Source organism: Erithacus rubecula (genome assembly GCF_903797595.1).
Source record: "Erithacus rubecula genome assembly, contig: SUPER_Z_unloc_2, whole genome shotgun sequence".
Classification (NCBI taxonomy): Eukaryota; Metazoa; Chordata; class Aves; order Passeriformes; family Muscicapidae; genus Erithacus; species Erithacus rubecula.
In genome coordinates, this window is record NW_027635860.1 from 14,347,944 (window position 1) to 14,367,897 (window position 19,954).

A 19,954-nucleotide genomic window follows, 5' to 3' on the forward strand; every position below is an offset into this window, starting at 1 on the left:
TGATCTCTTAACTCTATTAAATGAGGCCAGGGTAGATTAAGTTAGTAGTTCATCTTTCTGAGGCTAGGCATTAAAAACATGGCTCTAAGGTGAATTCTTGGGTGTACGTGGCTTGGCTTAAAACCAGGATCAGAATTTAAACAGCTCCATTTGAGGTTTCTTATTTAATACACCAAGGATTTAATTAGAAAGATGGGAAATTAGAAAAAAAAAGAGTTAAAATTGGCTCTGAAGGCATGGGATGAGCAGGGGGAAAAAATCAAACATCTCTTTTAAAAACAAACACAGTCTGCATGTGATGGGATGCAGGCAGCTGACAAAGGGGATGGGCCACTGGAATGTGCTATCCCCAGTGGACTTGAAATGCCTCCTCATGCTCACCTGAAGCCCACAGTGCTGGCCAGGGACAGAGGGTCTCATCCTGCATGGGCATCCTCAGCTTGCTGGGTACCTTTCACTAATCAGGCAGTGATGCTCCCTGCCTCAGCAGGAGAAAACCCTGGGAGCTGGGAGCTCCCACACAGCTGGGAGCTGTGATGTTTGTAAGGTCCTCAGCTCAAACCTACTACCTTTCAACACAAGATAGGAATCTGAAACTTTTGAAAATGCACCAAAGCCTAGTGGCTTTTACCCACTGCAAATGCTTTAACCACTGCTCCCTACTTCTAATTCCCAATACTGACTTAAAAACATTATCTTTAACAAACAAACAAAAACCTGAAAGACAAGCCACTGTGTAGAAGTTTCGTGGCCATGCTTTGAAATTGCTTTTTCTGAGCATGCAAGCCACAAAATCAGGCAGGATCCTGTAATCAGGAGGCACCCACCCCCCGCCCCCAAAGGCAGAAGCATTTGAGTTTCCAATAAAGTGTTATAGCAACGACCCACAAAAGTGTGTGACTGCACAGAGCCCGTTACCAGGCACACAGGAGAGGAGGAGGAGAAAGAAGAGGAGGAGGAGGAGAAGAGAAGGAGGAGGAAGGGGTCTTGGCTGACTGTAGAATATAGAAGCTGAGCAATCCAGTTTGAGATTTCTGCCTCATCTCAGTGAGCAAACCTTCCTGTAAAATGGGGATAACCCTCTCCACAGTGCCCCAGGGGGACACAGGCCTCTCACCCACCATAAGCCTTACAGCAAGATAAAATACTTCACTGCCTTTTACACAGGCATGGATCAGAGGGAAAAGATTTTTTAAAAAGGGATTAAGCAATCCATCAAGCCTTTGCCAGAAGCAGAATCTAAGGCCCAAATCTCAACTTCTTTGCTGTGCTAGACACAACTGCCTCAATACATAAAAACTATGGGAAGTGACAGCCATTTGTTTTATGTGCTGCTAAATAATTTGCACCATTACACTGCTCTGGTGTACTGGTGTGTCCTTCCAACATCTCACTGAAAATCCCCTCATCAGGACCCCATGTCTACGAGCATTTTGGTACTGTGATTTCCTCACTAGTTTCAAGGGGATAAGCAAGTTACTAATGTTCCACTGTATTCCAAAAGAGTCCTGGATACAGCCACGAAACAAGGCCTTGCTGTAGTAGGTACCTCAGAGGGCAGAAAGTGGTTTACAGCCAGTATTATGGGAAAGTTTGGGAGAATGTGTCAAAAATCATCACCCATCCCTGTCTGATTCTTGGATTTCTAATGTGCAAGATCATCAAATGAGCATTTACAGCTCCTACTTGTGACTCAGCCTCCTGGGCTCATCTAAATGCCTGACAAAAAATATACAACACCTTCACCTCCCTACTACACACAAACACTTGCATGACTACTGCTACCAGTTTGGTTTAATTCTGTACCTATTGCAGTCATTTGGACCAAGAATGAAGCAACTGCACAAAATTTGTATGTCACAATGAAATATGAATCATACATACTAATCCCTCCTTTGAATCATGTTTAGATTCAGTGGAGCAGTGGTAACTGAGGCTTTAAGGAATGTGTCCATGCATAAATAACTCAGCATACTGCTCTTACCAGGCAGGACCTTTCATGGTAGGGACGCTCAATACACTTGTAGGAAAAAAAGACAGTCAGAAGGAGGTGGACAGATTATTGAGACATAATTAAATACCAATTTAACTTCTTTGTAAACAAAGTTCTTCGTCCTACCTATTTATGTAAAAACTTAGGTTGACTGACACCTAACATTGCTTGAGGGGAAAGGGAAAAAAAAACCTGTTGTGGCAGGTTAAGAGGAGTTGGTCTTCTTTATTAGAAAATAATGAAAGTAACAGCAACAATTTAATATCCTGGATGTTAATGGTGGGAAGAATGCTTTGCAGTACGGAAATTATGAAAAAGGCCTAGTTTTGATACTGGTTATATTTTCTCTTTTGCAATTCCTTTAAATTTCCACTGCTTCCATATCTTCCTATTATGAAATAATATCTTATAATCTCCCTTAAAATTAATATACCACCTCCTTACAATTATGTAGGGCTAGAAAAATGCTGTGACAGCTGAAAAACCACTACACTCATTGCAGAGCACCAATTACACAAGCACATTGGGCATTTGGGCATAATATTGGGCATAATTTATTAAAATCTTTAGCATCTCCTTGGGCTCCACATTTCTGCGAGTCAAAAGGCTCCCAAACATTCTGAACCAAATGAATCAACAAACCCCTATCTGTGCTTGAGCTCCCTGCATAGAAGAACTTTCTTCCTCGTGGCTCAGCTCTCCCTGCCCTGATCCATGGGACGATGCCTACAGCTGCTATGTTCTCTGCAGGTCAGCTTTTTGACCCTGAAAAGAGACTCTCATCTCTCAGAAATGAACTCTAAGAGTGTTTTAATCCACTAGGGCAGCCAGTGGTTGGGTCTCTGGGTCTTCCAGGTGTGCCTGGGCCAAAAAGAATTTTTATATGTGTCGCTGAGAATCTGAGAGCATCAGATGTATTAATGCACCTGCCTGTGTAGCCTGCCCTCTTCTGCACTTAAAAACTTGTAAGTTAGCTTGCAAGTGGCTTAGAAACTCTAAAAACACAGCAGGTCTCAGTCATCTCAAATCCCTCTTAAACAGCTCCTCAGTCACAAGAGCCAGCATCCCTCTGACAGCTTCACCAGACCAGTGTTAGCAAGACTAACTAGCACAGTCAAGTCTGAGACTACCAGTTCTACAGGCTAGAAGAAATAATGACATTCATGAATTTAGCAAATGAGACAGAAGTTATGAATTTAATGATCTGGAAGCCAGTCTTGAGTTATGCAAAACACACTGAGTTAGGTATTCACAAAATTGCTCCAGCGTAATTGTCGGCACGTGGATTGTTTGCAAACAGCTTGCACAAACTACTTAGTATTAATCATTTGTTCCGTGACATAGTTAGTCATGCACTATTTCTGCTCCTTGAGTGGGTGACTGTATCCTCCTGGAGGAGAGGGTAAGAACCAGCGAAAATGAGGCGCGCCCGGGAGCTTAACATGGGTAAGCGCCTTCGACAAAGCACGGAGCATCATCTCACTGATCTCTGCAAGATGTTTGCATCTCTCCATCCCCATGCAAATAATCCATGATGACTCTGCAGAGTCTGGTGAACCAAAGCCTGGGGACGAGGAACTCACGTTGACTATTTCTGGTGCTGTGATTCTTTTTAACGCTCCGAACAAGGGGGAGTGCTGCAGGGGAGGATCCAATTCCCCCAGACAACCTGAGAGGAAGAGATAACAGATCTCCACTCCTAAGAGCTTGGCAAGAGCATGCAAACTGCTGTCTCTGTCTCTGTAGGAAACAGTACTGCTTCAGGGAGAGAGAAAGCAGTCACAAAAAAAAGTATATTCCCTGAAGACAGAGGAATATTGGGATTTTATTTCTTTCCACATTTCAGTTACAATTGTTTACATGATCTTAGCACTTAAGTGCAAGTCTTGGTCAGTCTAAGATACAGAATCCTAAAATGCTTTGGGTTGGAAAGGGACTTTACCCCACTGCCAAAGGCAGGGACACCTCCCACTAGACCAGCTTGTTACAAGTCCCATCCAGCCTGTCCTTTAACACTTCCAGGGATGGGGAATGCATTACAGTTATTACAGCAATGTGCAGAATTATAGTTCCACACACTTCAGTGACCTGGGATGGAACTAAAGAAGGTGAAAAACTATAAGCTGAATCGAATTTTGTTGCAATAAAGAAGTGCTCTGTGAGGTACCAGGCAAACTGGAGGGAAACAGCTAGCAGTGAGAATAAAAACAACAAAGAGAGACTCACAGAAACCAGGATCTTCTGTTAAAGGATGCCACAGCACCACACAACATTTTTAGTGGCAGCCACATCATTGTCACATTGGGCAGTCATTGTACACAGACAGACAACACATCATGGGTAATTCTGACATCCCATGGCAACTTTCAATCTTCTGGAGGAGACTTATGAAAAAGCACAGAAATATATCTGGACTTCTTCATGCCTGGACTGGTAGACTAGTAGCTATTCCAGTACTCAGCCCAGTGTATTTTCCTGTGGTTTTAACTGAATTGAAGAGGACTGAATTTCCCATTTGAGTCTCCTGATCAGTGGTCAGACTGCAGACTCATTTCTCCTGCTCTTACTGACAATAATAAGCCATTTTGCTGCTTATTATTCTCCAGTAAAATTGTAATAATTTTGTATGACTCTTGGAAGACATGGATTTGCTCTCATAGTGCTGGCGTAATATGGATCCACAAAAAGATGAATTGTCTCAATTACTCTCGATCATAGTTAGTGAATTGCTTTCTATAGGTTTTTAGGCAAAGTGGGAACTGGTGAAAATATATCAAATTCAGGTAAAATTAAAGGTTAGAGTTGACAGAAGTCTGAAGTTTGCTTATGAATATACTTTTAGTATCATAGCAACAAACCACAGATCCTATTGGATTAGTTCCTCATTCAAAGCAAGCAAAACAATACCACACTTAAATGAAGCCTGAATATATATATATTTTTAATGATGTCAATTGCATCAGAAACAGCAGGCAGGCACTCATATGACTAAAAAGATTCGCTTCAGCTGTTCTTGTTCTCCTCAACAGGAACATTCACCCCTTTTCATGAACATTTCAGTAATCAAATTACATTAGGACAAATGCTCACAGAAAATGCACAGCAAAACCAAACACTTGGTGTATTTACAAGTTCTGGATTCCATGTATATCTCCAATTCCTGTGTTTATTGGACTGGGGAAAAAAAGAAATCATGGGCTTAGTTAAAGCAACCAAAATTGTATCTTAAACTCTCCTTACTCAAAGCCAGTGATGTAAAAGGAAATACTACTATAGATGTTTTGGAAGGTTCTGGGATGCTGCCATTCCTTTGTTCTGGCTTGTTCCAGAAATTTCAGGTGGTTTTCAGGCAGAGAAAAAAAAATCTGTGATTATCAGATGTATTATTCATTGTGAATTTTCATTTTCCTCTTGAAGAACAGTTCTGGAGAGGAATACAAGGGTAGTATGAGCTGGTCAACAAGCTCCCATTCCCTATCAAACAGAGCATCTTTCTTCTGGTAATCATGTGGCACTGCTGCATCCCACCACAGGTCTAAATTTACCACTTATAAACCTGTAAGGGTTGTGAACACCTCAGGAGGACATCGTGGCACAGCTCACTTCCACAAAACTGCATGTTACATATTTATATGCACTGTCAAAATGGTGGGAAGAAACTGTGTTTCACTGGAATCCAGCAGGCTGAGCTATTTATAAATAAGTGCCTTATTTTTGGTGCTCTTCAGTGCAGATGAACAGGGAGTGATGAGCAATTTGTGTTGCTGAGCATTTGTATCACAATAGAGCCTTGCAGTCTTTTTCTGCAGTTTAGACTCTGTAAGTTCAGGATCTATAGTATCCTACAGTGGAAGACAGGGCCTCAGAACAAACACCAGTGGGCAAGGTAAAGAAAGGGTGAAATGAGCATGCCACACTGGAAATGGAAGAGTAGATAGATAACAGAGCATCTGAAAAAACATTTGAGCATTCCTGGCAATTCTGGACGTCAACAGCCAAAGCAGACCCACCACCCATCTCTCTCTCTCTCTCTCTCTAAAAACAAACTCTCAGTGTGAAGAAATCCTTTCCCGAGAGTATTCCACACTAAGTGATTTTCAATTTAGGCAAGGGAAGAAAACATTAAACAAAATATGCCTTAATGAACATGAAATAAAAGTCATTAGAAGGATGACATGCTCTGAAGAAATCTTAGGGGTATAACTGAAGTGAAAAAGGAGGTTTTAATTAACAAGCTTGTAAGCACCCTGTACTATGTAAATAATTCATGTATATAAAAAGATGATCATAAGGATGAGTGAATAATCATTGTTTTGGCTTCCCTGTGTTGACTGCTGATGCAAGATTCCTAATCAGATGCCACAGGAGTATTGTTAACCATACCAGCCTACCCAGGATATTTCTATACTGATACGTTGTGACAGGAACTTTTACAGAGGTGATCAATAGGTGTTTTTTTCTCTACTCATTATCTCTGAAGAAGAAACACTGATGCCATGTTTCACCATTCCCCTGGTCATGAGGTCTGCAGCAGACACTTTCAAAGACCACAGAATGATCTGTGTGGGGAGTGACCTTGAAGACCATTCCATTCCAGCCTCTGCCATGGGCAGGGACACCATCCACCAGACCAGGCTGCTCAGAGCTCCATATGACCTGGCCTTCAACACTTCCAAGGACAGAAGATGGGACATCTGAAATTTTCATGCCTTGATGCCTAAACAAAAAGTACCAGTGCTTTCTGCTTTAACTATTTACCTGTGTTTGCCTGTCAGTGGGTATCTATTTGTCACCTTGGGGCTCTGTAGTTTATCTCCTATCACCCACAAAATTTAAGCAGAGGAAACCCAGACACATAAACCCTTCATCCTGTTGCCCTTCCAAGGTAGGGGTAAAATCAGCTCCATGGTGTAAGCACACTAAATCGATGTAAATCACAGCTAAAACACTTTCAGTACACTCTCAAAGGAGGACAGCTCCAAGTAGAGGTCAAATCTCTTCTTCCCACTTTTGATACTTACACTGAGTACAGAAAAAAAAACAACTGCTGTCTTACAGAAAGCAGATACATGTGAGTGAGCCTTACACACTCAGAAAGTGATAAATAATTTTACTTTCACCTAAAATAGCTCTGGAAAATTATCAAACTGTGAACTCAGTGATACTGACTTTTCATCTGATCTGCGAAATAAAAAGATCTTTTAAAGACAGTTTGAGTGAGTATGCTATTAAAATTAGTGTAATGCAACTGCTTTATCAGTAGCATCATTGAGAGAGGCTGGTGCATAATTCAGCTGCTCTTTCTGGTTATTATTTGCTATGTCTAATAGCTCTTTCTCTGCAACAAATGCAAAGCTTCATTTTTAAAATCTCAGTTGATGCTTGAAGATCTGTCTTGTCTTTTAACTCTATCTCAAGTTAGAAAGTCTTGTAAAATGTCATATGAACAGCATGGGCAATCATTTTCTTCACAGTCTTAAAGAAGCTGGAAGTGGGATAGCATGCCTTCAGGGAAATACTAAGAGTTTAAAATACGCCTGTGCAGCACATTCATAGATTTTTATAATCCACTTCAAATATTTTCCACATTGTAAAACAGGCTGTGGAAACTATCATCAGGGATAAAAGCGGGTGAAGAAAGAGTAATAAAAATACTGTAGAAAGAAAGGGGAAAAGAGTGGCTGCTTCTTCTGAGCTCCCCACATTTGATTTTTCCTGTTCAATAATAAGAATCAAACGATTGCAGTAATTTCCCCACTTACTGTGGTTTCAGTGTCAGCTGAGGGTACACCTGTGCCCACCTCCACTCCTCCACTCCCCCCATCTGCAGCCTGCAGCCACCCAGGCCGAAACATTTCAGATAAAAGTCAATTATCCAGCACTAACACAGCACACCAGACCTTTCCAAACTGCTGCCAACTGGAAACCTTCCCAGCAGCTTCTGAGGGCTCTCCCAGCTCACCACTGCTGCAGCAGGGAGCACCGAGAGGTTCAGCATCATCTCCCCAGTCACTGAGAAGGCACCCAGAGCTCACAGAGGCACAGGGGTGGCTGCCTGGCAGGGGCTGGCAGGCTCTCTGCTTGTACCAACAGGGTATTCCTGTGCTGCAGGGATGCAGGGTGCTCATCAGTGGCTGCATGGACCCACACTGCAGGAAAATGACACACAGAGCTCAGTCTGACAGGTGAACACTAAGCCTGAATAGAGAGATGCTCTGGAACTCTGCAGGCAAATCCAAGTCTCAAGGCCAACTGCACACAAACTTTTAGTTGCAATGCCCCACAAGGACAGCATGTAATGTAAGCATGGCTGTGGTATGCCTGCCTCAGTTCTTCATGGAACTGTCTACAATTACCAAGAGCAACGTTACCAGCTTGCTGTGACAGCTGCAAAGCACTTTGGGCCAGGCTGTGAACTTCTGAGTCACGCTGATGAGGAGCCCCTTGAACGAGCAGCTTTGCTGGAGTGTGACTCCCTTAATAAATGAATCATCTATCAGCGCTGCCTACTCAAGCTTAAATCATTCTCCCAGTTCTCCTGCTACTTCCACCATCTGCACATCCTTTCCCTGTGGTGGTGAGAACCAGTTTGGCTGACTGACAGGATTTTGGGGGAAATGTGGAGTCTTTCAGGGCCAGACCAGAAGTAAAGAACAGTCACCAACGTCCAGAGTTCCAATCCTAAAGTCCCTGTGCCTGAACCTGCTCCCATTTATTATGAAATCCCTTCTGGGTACCTGCTGTCATGATGCTGCATGTGTCCCAGTAACCTGGTGCTCTGAAATACTAACCAGAACATGTCTGACCCCAGGTCCCAAAGCATCGTGAGGGACTCTCACCATGATTCTCAGTATGAAGTTCAAAAAGAGGCTTCCATCAATCACACCCAACCACACCAAGGCCTCACACCCTTTGCAAGACATCCCTCTGGAAACAGCAATAAACCATTTTCTCCCTTTTACATAATCCCCATTCCCATCACTGTTGCCTAGATGCTGGCTTAATCAGTTTCTTGAGAAGTCTGCAGGGAAGACAATGCATTTTAGAGGGGCAAAATGCTTTTTTGGGCAAGCATTACTCATTGGAAGTAATTATTTTTAGACAGGATCAAGACAGCCCTGTGAATTCAACCCTGATTTGAGCAAGCCATTTTTCTCTGTTCTTGGTGATCCCAGGTCCAATGCTTTTTCTTAAAAATTCAGTTCCCTTGTTTTATGCTGCTAGAACCCCAAAGAGTAAAGACATAGGGAAAGGCACCTCTTCTTTCTCTTCCCAATTCAGCTTATTTTCTCCTTCTCTCCCCCTGCGTCACTGACATGTGATGTTTCCAGTTTTCTTGCTTCCTTTTCTTGTTTTCTTCCTCCTCTTTTCTCTGGATGCTTTCAGCTCTTCAGAACAAACTCTGCAATGCACAGCTGTTTGTATTGCAGTGAGATCTGATGCACTCTCATTCCATCAAATTGAGAAGACAACCCTTCCACTCTTTCAAAGCCCCTTCAGTAAGACCTACAGAAACATGGTTTTATAGTTTTGAGTCTTTGGTGGAAGGCAAATACAGGTTTCTGAAACAAACTGCTTTTTCCGGTTTTCTGCTGATTACAATAAATACATAAACTCTAGCCATGTTATGCCTAATTTTCTTTCACATTTAAAAATAAATTGGACATTCAGAGAGGGAAATAATAGAATATGATATAAACATTTTATTTGAGGGCTTAAAACTGTAAGTAGATCCAGCAACCTAAAGTCCTAACACTATGGGTTTTCAATATTTCATGAGTTTAAATAGTAAACAATTTATTAAATATACCCTAAATGAGAACTTTTGTAAGCAGTATATGACTTTCATCGTAATAAATAAATTGAGCAACACATTATAAGATCCTTTGTTGATTTCTGGTTTCTGTAGCTCTACTTCCACTGGCTTTCATGGACAAATTCTTGGGGGAAATGATATTGAATACTCTAACTTACTTTTCTTTTTTAACAATCTGTTCACTACAGTAGCTTATGTACTCATATAGAATCTGACAACAGGTTGTCTTCAAATTTGTCTAGGCAAAATTATAATTTTTACTTAGTGGATTAAGCCAAGTATTCTCTGATGTTTCTTCTGATCACGCCTGTCGCTCAGCAAAGTAATAATCAATGATACAACACTGTCATATTTTAATCACTTATCACTGACAGGAGTTTGTGCATTGCATTATGAAAGACCTGGCAGCGAGGAAGACATTGTTTGTGAACACCCAGAATAGAACAAAAGAGACAAACCCAAGATAAACATCAGTATAGTACTGAATCTGATGTTAATTCAAGTTTTCTGCATCAAAGAATCAGCATGAGATGAGGAATGAGGAAAACCTTGTTACTGGCCAGCTCTGAATGGGTGCTATTCCAGCAGACTTCTGACTCTTTCTGTCTCCAAGGTACTTTAAAATTAAAGAAACAGAGGAGAAAACTGAAGTAAAAACATTCTCACCACTTTCTTGCACTTGGAAAAGGGATTTTCTGCAGCTGTGAGTAACTGTATCTTCCTTAAACTCTCTAACTCCAATAAAGAGACTGGTTTGGGATTTTCCCCCCCTTCGATGTTCCAAGCAAAGGTTTTTGATAGAGGAAATATCACCAAGGTCTCTGGCTGAAAGAGAAGCAACTGGGCATTTGTTTGTACATCCTCTCAAATTTCTGTCCTTGATTCCTCCCAAGGCCCCTGTCATAAACCCTCCTGAAGTACACAAAAGAGAAGTGCCCCACACTATTTACTCAGTGTGAGGTGAGGAGGGCTGCTGGCCACAGGGAAAGACTGAACACATATTCCTCATCTACACAGAAACTAGTACAAGCTTCCAGTGTCTGGACTAAGCCAGATTAGCAGTGACAGTTTGAATGACCAGAGCCTGCAGCCAAATGTGTGTGTGGCATTCTCTCCCTGGAAAATGGAATTATTCAAACTTTCCCCCAGCCAATCTAAACCACTTTTCTTTTTTTGACAAAATTCACTTTTCATGAAATTCTGGCTCCAAGAGGAAAGAAAAAAATGTCGCTGGGCATTTAACTGGGCAGCAGCTTTCCCAGATCTCCATCCCTTTGCTGTAATTTTCTTCCTGCCCTCACTGGTACAATGCATAGTCTGTGTCTTGCAGGTCAGTGTAACTTCTGAGGACACTGTATTCACAGTGGCGTTCCTGTCTAGTTTCAAAAAGACCTATAATTCCTCACTCAGGGTCATCTGATATATATAATATATATATATCCACACACATATATCTATCTATATATATATATAGATAGATAGATAGATAGATAGATATACATACATTAGGAAGCTGTTAAAAAAAGTATGACTTAATTCCTTTAAAAACAAATGAAAAAATTAAATGCTTATAGGCAGTTTCTTTTTACAGCATCTGTTCTGAGACTGAGCTTGCTTTTCACTGAAAAATTCAGTTTAACATGAAACTCTGATTTGGTTTATTTATTCTTTTGACCCCTTCTGAAGTCATAGCAGCAATCAGCAGCACTGCAGTTTCAGTTCCTCAAGAAACCAGGTAAAGCATAGACTGGCAGGGACTGATGACTTGCAATTACTTTATTCTGTTTAGTTTCTCTGAGAAGATTCCTTTTCATGTTAACGGACATCAGAGGTCCCAATTTATCTGAAACCCACTGAAAATACTCCTTTAAATTCAGAGAACAGTGCTGCAAACATGACCTCCCTTGTGTTTCTGATACTATCAGCAACATAAATGGATATTACGGGCTATTCTTCCCAGACTCTCAGCTCTAAGCTGTACTCTAGAAGCAGTATCACTGTATTTATATATGGTTCATGTTCCCTGGATCTTCTCCCTGTTCCATCCATGGGAAAATTATGAATGATGCCGGCAATCTTGGAATAAAAAAATTAAGTGCTTCTCTTGATACAAACATACATAAGGTGACAAGCCTTGCCTCAGTGGCATCAGTGCTTGTGAGCTGCTGTCTCCAAAATAATGAGCTGTCAAAGCTTCACAACAAATTTGCACTTGTGTTAGTAGTGAAGAAATCCAGTGGGCTTTTTCCCTTGCTGAATGACAGTGTTAAATTGTTACTTTTGCTTACTGAGCATGAAAATTTACTGAAATGATAATAAAATGGGAAAAATAAACAGCATTTTTTCAGGTCACAACAGCACTTGGACTCACTGTTAGTGTACATTAGCAATTAAATCACAGATATAAAATAAAAACTGTGTCACACTTTACTCTTTGTAGCCTCCCTTGAAACCAACACACTCCTGAACCTCCAGAATAAGCTTCTGCTTGTGGGAGAACAAGTGTAGGACCACACCTTGTGATGGCTGTTGTCTTGTGATTGTTCATGCCAAAAGACTGTTTGCTCTCTCTCTCTTTTTTTTTTTTTTTTTTTTTGCCTCAGGGTAGTAGAAGTTAATGAGAAATTGATTTTTAAATACGCTTGAGCAAACACAAAACTTTTGAAAACACAGTCTAGGTATCTTACATGACTGTAGCTGCCCATCTGTGATGCTGTGGATTTCCTCTCATGTTACACATCTGAAGTATTACTATCATCAAATACCACAGAGACAACAGTCGGTATTATTGAGATGTATTTTAGTTCTGTTTCTTTACCTTCCCTTTCATTGTAAGCATTGCCTTTTGCTATATTAGAGAAGATTTGCTCCAAGACCAATGTGTTTTTCAATTACAGTGAACATTTGCCTGTTATAAATTTCTTCATGAAGTAATGACATTAACACTCAGCAGCAGCACAAAACGTTGCATGTGTATGTTTCTGTCCTGATGGAGTGTGGAAAATGAGACTTAACTAGATATTACTACCTTAGAACCACCCCAATAAAATATTTGAAAGCTGAGGAGAAGCAATATGAGACAGCATCTAGAGACTGGGTTTGGTACGTTTGCATGTGGTCCTCACACGCACACAGTGCAAAATGCTCTCCAGAGCAAACAAATTTTGTGTCTGCTTCTGTCCCTGAGTGGAAGAAAGATACCTGCAGGCACTCCCAAGGGCATGCTGCAGTGGTTTTGTGGGAGGGAAGATGATTTATCCAAGCATCAGTAGGAGGGGTGAGCCCAGGGGTGCCAATTCAGAAGCAGGGTTGGAAATCAGTCTTCTCTGGAAATCTGCATGCTGGGTCTATCAGCAAAATCTGCCTTTTCTACAGTGATGTCATTTGCAACTGCCTCCTCTAAGATGGCCAGTCAGTAGAAGAGACCAGTCTGCAGCTTCAGGTCTACAGAGACACAAAAGTGACAGGTCTGTGGTGTGCTCATTTTATGCCAGTGCTGGTGTTGTGTGAGCAACACAAAATACCTGCCAGAGACTGCTGAGGGCAACAGCTCCAGGGACTCCTGGGTCCAATGCGCTCTTGGAAATCCTGTAACTCCAGGAAGTATGCAGGGCAAGGCTGCTGTAGCACTGCCTCCAGCATTAGCTTTAAAATGGTATGTAATAAGTAAAATGATAAAAAATAACAATGTTCAGAAAGATGTCAGTCCCTTCAAGATAACCTTGAGAGACTAACACATTTGTATTACCTGCTGGCCTTTGAGTAAGACTGAGTTCTTTCTTTTAAATCCACAAATTCTTAAAAAGTATGTTTTTTTAACTCATTCCCACGGAAAAATGGAGTATGTTCAGAGCAGGTGCAGTGTCAGGCATTTGTTTCACTGTCACTGAAGACAATGCCAGTTAAAATGTACTTAAGAACGAAGTCCTAATTTGAACAGACTGATCCACTGGGCTCCCCACTTAAGAAAAATCTGAAAGTTAAGCAGGAGCTTTGAAGTCTGTGAAAACAGTAATGAAACCTAACCCTGTGCTGCATGTGTTGAACACATTTTGAGAACTCAGGCAGCTTTGGGTGAACTTAGACCCTTCTCTGAGATGGAAGATAAAATAATGCTAGCAGCCAGAGCAAATCCTGTATTCAGGATTTGGCCCTCAGGGAGCTTTGGCTGTTGACTCCAGCACCACTGTGACTGCAGCTGCAAGGCTGGTAGATGTAACAGCAAACCTGGATGCTACTGACACCATCAACAACAGAATTCAGCAGCACTAATTCCTCTGAGTTTGTGCTTAAATCTAGGGAGACCTGAGTTACATGGGTTTTGCTCTGCCAGAGAAGCCTGGCTGAGTTAAAGGGGCTACAAAAGAGCTGGTGAGGGGATTTTGACAAGAACATCCTCCTGTCACTAGGAGGAGGGGCAGCAGCTTCAAAATATCAAAGGGCAAGGTTGGATGGGATATTGGGAAGAAATTCTTGACTTTGAGGGTGATGAAGGCCTTGCACAGGCTGCCCTGTCCCTGGAGGTGCCCAAGGAGCAACCTGATCTGGTTGAAGCTGTCCCTGCCCATGGCTGGGGGTGGAATGAAATCATCTTTTAGGTCCCTTTTGACCCAAACCATTCTGTGATTCAGACCAGCAAACAGCAGTCACACCTTCAGTTACAGACCAGGAGCTACCTAACACAGACTTTTTCTATCTTTTATGTCACAATTCAAACACAGATAAACTGGGAAAAAAACCCAAACCTACAGAAATGTGTTCCGGGCTGTGGTTCATATTTGTCTTTCCAAAGCAAATTCACTTGGCAATCATTTTTTCTGATTACATCTTGTGACCAAAGTTGAGCTACCTGTTTTTATACAAAACAGCTATTTATCCCGTACTTAAAAGATAGCTTATACCATTTTACTTATGACTTCCCTTGCCCAGGCTTTACAGATAGAGCATTTTCTTCCAACTCTTTCACCTGAAGATCACTCCTGGAATCAAACACATAGGTGCAAAATACTGCACCCATCACCATTCTCCAGAGTGTGTAATACTACGTTTGACATCTTTGTATGATAGAAAGTTTAACTCCTGATGCTACTTGTGCCTAAGACTTTAATCAAACACGAAGTAATTCAGTTTCTGCTATTTTAGCTACGCAATCAAAGAAACAGGATGGGCTGCAGTTCCCACTACTTTAGTTAGGCAATTCGAATTAGCAAAAAATTGATCTTGTACCAGTGTATGAACTACAGGTGAAACTGAACTACAGAAAATCCGGGTGCTACAGCTCAGCTAGACGCCAAGTCAAGTTACACTGAACAACTTCCCTGAGAAGTGTCACCTGGTGAAGAAATTGCAGTGCCCATACATCCAGACCACAGCATTAAGAACAGTAACAAACACTCTGAAAGCTGTTCGGGTTTTTTTTTTCTGTTTGCCTTTTTCTCCCTCCCCCCTTAACAACCTTCGCTTGATATGCAAAGCGGGTCCTGGACCCTTCTGCTCTCGGCTCTACAACTTATCGCAGTGCGTGACTTCAGACTAACAACTTAGCTTGTGCCACCGCGCTCTTGTCTGCCTTTCCACAGAGAGGATGCTTGTCCCGGCCACTCCGGGGCTAGAGCGGAACGGGGTGCCAAAGAAGGGAGGGAGCGAAGAGGGATGCCGGCGGCCCGGGGTCCGAGCGCTTCTCCCTCGGCCGGAGTCCTCCCGACGCGACCCCTGCCCGGCTCCCCCGACCCTTCCCGCAGCGTGCCCGGCGCCTTCTCGTCCTGCCCGCCGCGCCTTACCAGGCTCCGCCGAGGGAACTCGCCCAGCACGATGCTGACCACCGGGATGCGCAGCGCCGCCGAGATGAAGTCCAGCTCCAGCATCTCCCCACGGCTCTGCGGGAAGGCGAGGATGGCGGAGACCCCCTGCACCACCACGGTGTGGCAGAGACTCTGCAGGAAGGAGACGGGGTCGTTGCTCCAGGAGGCGCTGGCTGAAGAGAAGGGGAAGAGGGGCAGGTCGCCCAGCCCCGCCTCGATCGCCATCACCACCTCCAGGGACAGGTTGTAGGGCAGCAGCCCGGGCACGCCGTTCAGGTTGGCCACGGCCAGCAGCAGCGCGTCCCGCGGCGAGGGGGGCGGCCGAGCCCGCGTCCCCCCGGCGCCCCCCGCCCGCCGGCCCCGCGGCCCCTCGGGGCGCCCGCCCGACGCCTCCCCGGGCCAGCCGGCGGCGGCGGGGCCGGCCCGGGGCTGCAGGTGGGTGGCCCCCACTCGCACCGTGTGCCCGATGCGCCGCAGGATCTGGCAGGGCTGCGGGTGGGACGCGGAGCCGGGCACAGCCGCCAGCACCAGGGCGCAGGGCGGCAGCAGCAGCAGGCACGCCCGGCCCAGGACCCCGCGCACCCCCGGCCGACACATGGCCGGGAGCCCCCCGCCGCCGCCTCCCCCGGCCCCGCCACCCGCATCAAGCGCCCCGCGGGCGGGCGACAGCGGCATCAGCCGCGGCGGGCGAGCCCCGCGCAGAGCCGCCCCCGCCACCGCCCATGGGGCCGCTGCCGCCGCCTCGCCCCCGCCCCGGGGCTGCGGGGAGGCTCAGCCCCCGGACCGCCCCCGTCGGCTCCGCGAGGCCGGGGCGGCTCCCGCCCCTGAGATCCCCGCCGCTCGCTCCGCCCGGCTGCCCCGCCGGGGGCGGGATGTTGCCCTGCCCGGGTCCCCCTGCCCGGTTCCCCCTGCTCGGCTCCCCCTGCCCGGGGTCCGGCGGGGCTCTACACGGCTCCGCTCCCAGCCCGCCGGGCTTGCCCCTCTCCGCCGCCGCTCCGCGCTCCCGGCTGCGCTCCCCGCCTCGCAGCGTCTCCGCCCTGTAATCCCAGCCCGGCTCCCTGCGCCAGCCCCCTGCCCTTGTGCCCCGCAGCCCTCCGAGCGCTCCCCGCCGGCTCCGGGGCCGGGCAAAGTTGCCGGTGAGGCTGCGGGCGGTCGCTGGGCTGCGCTGCGCTCCCGCCGGGAGGGACGGCCAGCGCCGGTCCCGCTCGGCTCCTCCCCGGGCTCCGGGACTCGTCCCCCCGGGGAGGAAGGGGCTCGGGGGGGCCGCCCCTTTGCACCCCTCGGGAGCGTGCCGGGACAGCCCCGACGGAGCCCTCTGTCCGGGCATCCCCCGCACCCGAGCAGCGGAAGTTTTCCGTGTCCCGAGGGCTGCGAACTGTGGGGCTTCGGCCCCCCCTCGGATGGCGGGGGAGCCGCTTCTGCCGCTGCCGCTTGTTGAGGAAGGAAGCGCTGGCAGTGCCCGGTGCCTTCCCATACGCTGCTGCTTCAAACGGAATCATTTTCTGACATGCGGGACCCGGGATCCTGATTCCGCAATCCTGAAGCACTGCCTAACATGGCTTTTATAATAGAACACCCTTGTCCTAAGGGAAAACAGGGCAGATCTGAGATGGGCGTTTTTGTACGCGTCTGAAAGGATCAGGGGAAAGCCCCGTCCTTGTCTAGGTAGCTGGGTTTAATCCTGAGTGGTCTGAGACTCCAATGCGACGACTGGAGCACTGACACTCTCCGCGGCCTGTGGAGGATCGCCGGGATCCCAGAGGAATCCCTCTCTGTGGCCACTCTGGCCATCGGGGTAAATCGCCTCACGGGTCTCCCCGGCAGCGAGGCGAGGGTGCCTGCTTGAGCACACCTTGAATGTTATTTTCTGCCCGTGGGACTCCAGTCATCTTTCCCCGTTTGACTGAGTCCTGACTGCGGTGCAGAGTCCTGCTGGTCAGCATGGGAGGATGGTTTGAGACATTCACTCCTGCAGTGTTTAGAAGTCTTTTGGCAATGCCTCCAGCAGTTTACCCCGACCTAGTGCTTTGAGGTTTAGCTTCAGAGAAGTTTATGAAGGAAAAGAAAATCATAGAATCACGGAGTGGTTGAGGTTGTAAAGAACCTTTAAAGGCCATCTGCTCCAACCCTCCTGGTATAAGGGGAACGCGTTCAAGAAGATCAGTGTGGCTCAAAACCCCATTCAGCCTTACCTTTACTGTTCCCGGGGTGGGGCGGTCACCACATCTCTGGAGGACCTCTGGCAGTGTTTTACCACCCTTGCTGAAAAAACTTAGTTTTCCTCCCTTAGTTTTTCTTTCATTGGTATGCACTAAATCTGCATAGAAATAAGCACTTCCCATCAAAAGAGGAGATACTGCCTGTCAAAAGGTCTGAACTGTGTGTTTCCTGATTTAAATTCATCTTTCTTGAGTGGGGGTCACCAGAGGTGTACAAAGCCTTCAAAGGGAGGTCTTACCCAGGTCTTGGGCAGAGGTGGTGCTGATTCTCTGTCTCGTGTATCCTTTCCCCGGTCATTTCCTTATCCCCAGCGTGCTCACATCGCACCTGCCTGCTGTTGCCGCCCCAGCGTCCTGCAAAGCTAGTGTTTCTCACACTGCTCTCTCTAAATTGGTACAAGGTTGCAAAATTGATTCCAAACGTGGAAAACTACAGATGGCTGAGTGGTGGTCTGTGAGCCAAGACTGCTCCATGTTCTGCCTGTAGAGCTGAGCTGATAGCGTCTAAGAGTTTGCAACAATTTCCTATTTCCCGTTTTCTTCTTATTTCTTCAAGTCTTGTAATCACATTTTTATTTCTTGTCTGATCAGTCTGGCTTCTTCCTGTCACTTTTCCTCATTTTCTTTGAAGGAATTGATTGTATTAATACAGGTGTTCCAAGCCTCCTCTGTTAGTAATAAGGAATTATTGGCTGGGAGAATTGGCTTTGGATATAGTAAATCTCACACAGTGCAGAGAAAACTTTTTCCCTGAACCACAGGAGTTACCTTTCAGGCAGTGAGAAAGAGATCATTTGAGATTTGTACGGTTCCAGAAGGGTTGTCTTTGTTTGCATCCTGTTTGTCAGGTTTGAAAAAAACCAAAGCTGGTAAGCACTTAAACTTTTTGGTCTGTAGTTCGATATTTACTAGTGTTCATGTGAGAATTATTTTTATAACAAATAGTGACTCCTGTGTGTATCTTAATAGACAGCCCTAAATTGTCTTTCATGTAAAGCTTCATTACAGGAGCAAATCTTCCTTTGGCTTTTGGGCACAGGTGACTCTAATTTTAAAATGGAAGTGCTTCAGGAAAGGTAATAAATCTTATTATTGAAAGGGCTCTGAAAATTACACTAGAAATCAATTAATAAAGTGAAATCACTCAATATCTACCTTTTTCCTGGATTGCTTGTGATTTTTTTTTTGGTGAATATTTAGTTTGTTTGGTTTGGGTTTTGTTTTATTGGGTTTTTTGTGCTTGTTTGTTTTTCATTTGAGGCTCATTTATAATCAGATTGCCATATGATTTTTTTTTTTTTTTTGGTTGTCTGGGCAACTCTGGGGATTATGGCTGAAAAGAATTCCTGCTCTGGACTCAGTTTTGAGCAAGTAATAGGAAGTGGTCACTGTTAGAAACCTGAACTGTACAGAGTGGTCAAACTGTTGTTTGTAATACTTTTGACTCAAATGGCTCTACATCTTGAGAGTATCTTTTCAGCTTGATTATTAATAGCAATAAATAAATAATGAATTTGTCTTCTCTGACATTTGTGTTTATTTTTATTTTTTGCTCAACTATTTCTGTTAATAAAATTTTCTGCAATGTCCCTGATATAAGAAAGTGCATGAACACAGGCTTTGTTTTAAACATTCCTTAAGTAATGCTCTCTGAGAGGATGGAATATTCCCAGAAAGTACCCTGAGAAAGCATATAATTGTCACCGAAGTTTATATGTTTGGAAAGTTGGATCATTAATTTTTCTGCTTTTTTTTCATAAATATTCATGTGCAAAAGAGCACAATTATTTTAGTCAAATAAAGTACTTGGAGACAGCTATCAGTTGCACCCTGCTTTTTAGAAGTACTGGAGTCTCTCTTGCAGGTCTGAATAAAATACAGAATATAATTTTTGACAGAGTTGTTGACTTTTTTCAACTTCATGTCAAGGACTGGCTGCCTTCAGCACTCCTCCCTCCTTTTCCCTTTTTCATGGTGGTTGCTGCTCTAGGAATGTGCACTCTGCCCTTTTTTTGTGTTAGTTATTTCACTGAAACAAGACCAGGCAAGTGGATGCACCTCCTCTGAGCTGGTTGTCACCCCGTGTAACCATGAGCAGAGCAGAGCTGGTGTCACTGGTTGCTGG

At 44.8% G+C, this 19,954-nt stretch overlaps 1 protein-coding gene across 1 annotated transcript in view; it reads right to left on the reverse strand.

The window, feature by feature from the left end:
* GRIN3A (glutamate ionotropic receptor NMDA type subunit 3A) overlaps positions 1-16,642 on the reverse strand; it is a 66,440-nt gene extending 49,798 nt beyond the window's left edge. Inside the window, exons 1-2 of the mRNA XM_079331169.1 lie at positions 16,561-16,642; positions 15,590-16,518 (exon numbers count right to left, since the gene is read on the reverse strand). Coding sequence (XP_079187295.1) covers positions 15,590-16,285 — 696 coding nt within the window. The 5' untranslated portion in view covers positions 16,286-16,518; positions 16,561-16,642. The remainder of the gene's footprint in view (positions 1-15,589; positions 16,519-16,560) is intronic.
* Positions 16,643-19,954: the final 3,312 nt, after the last annotated feature.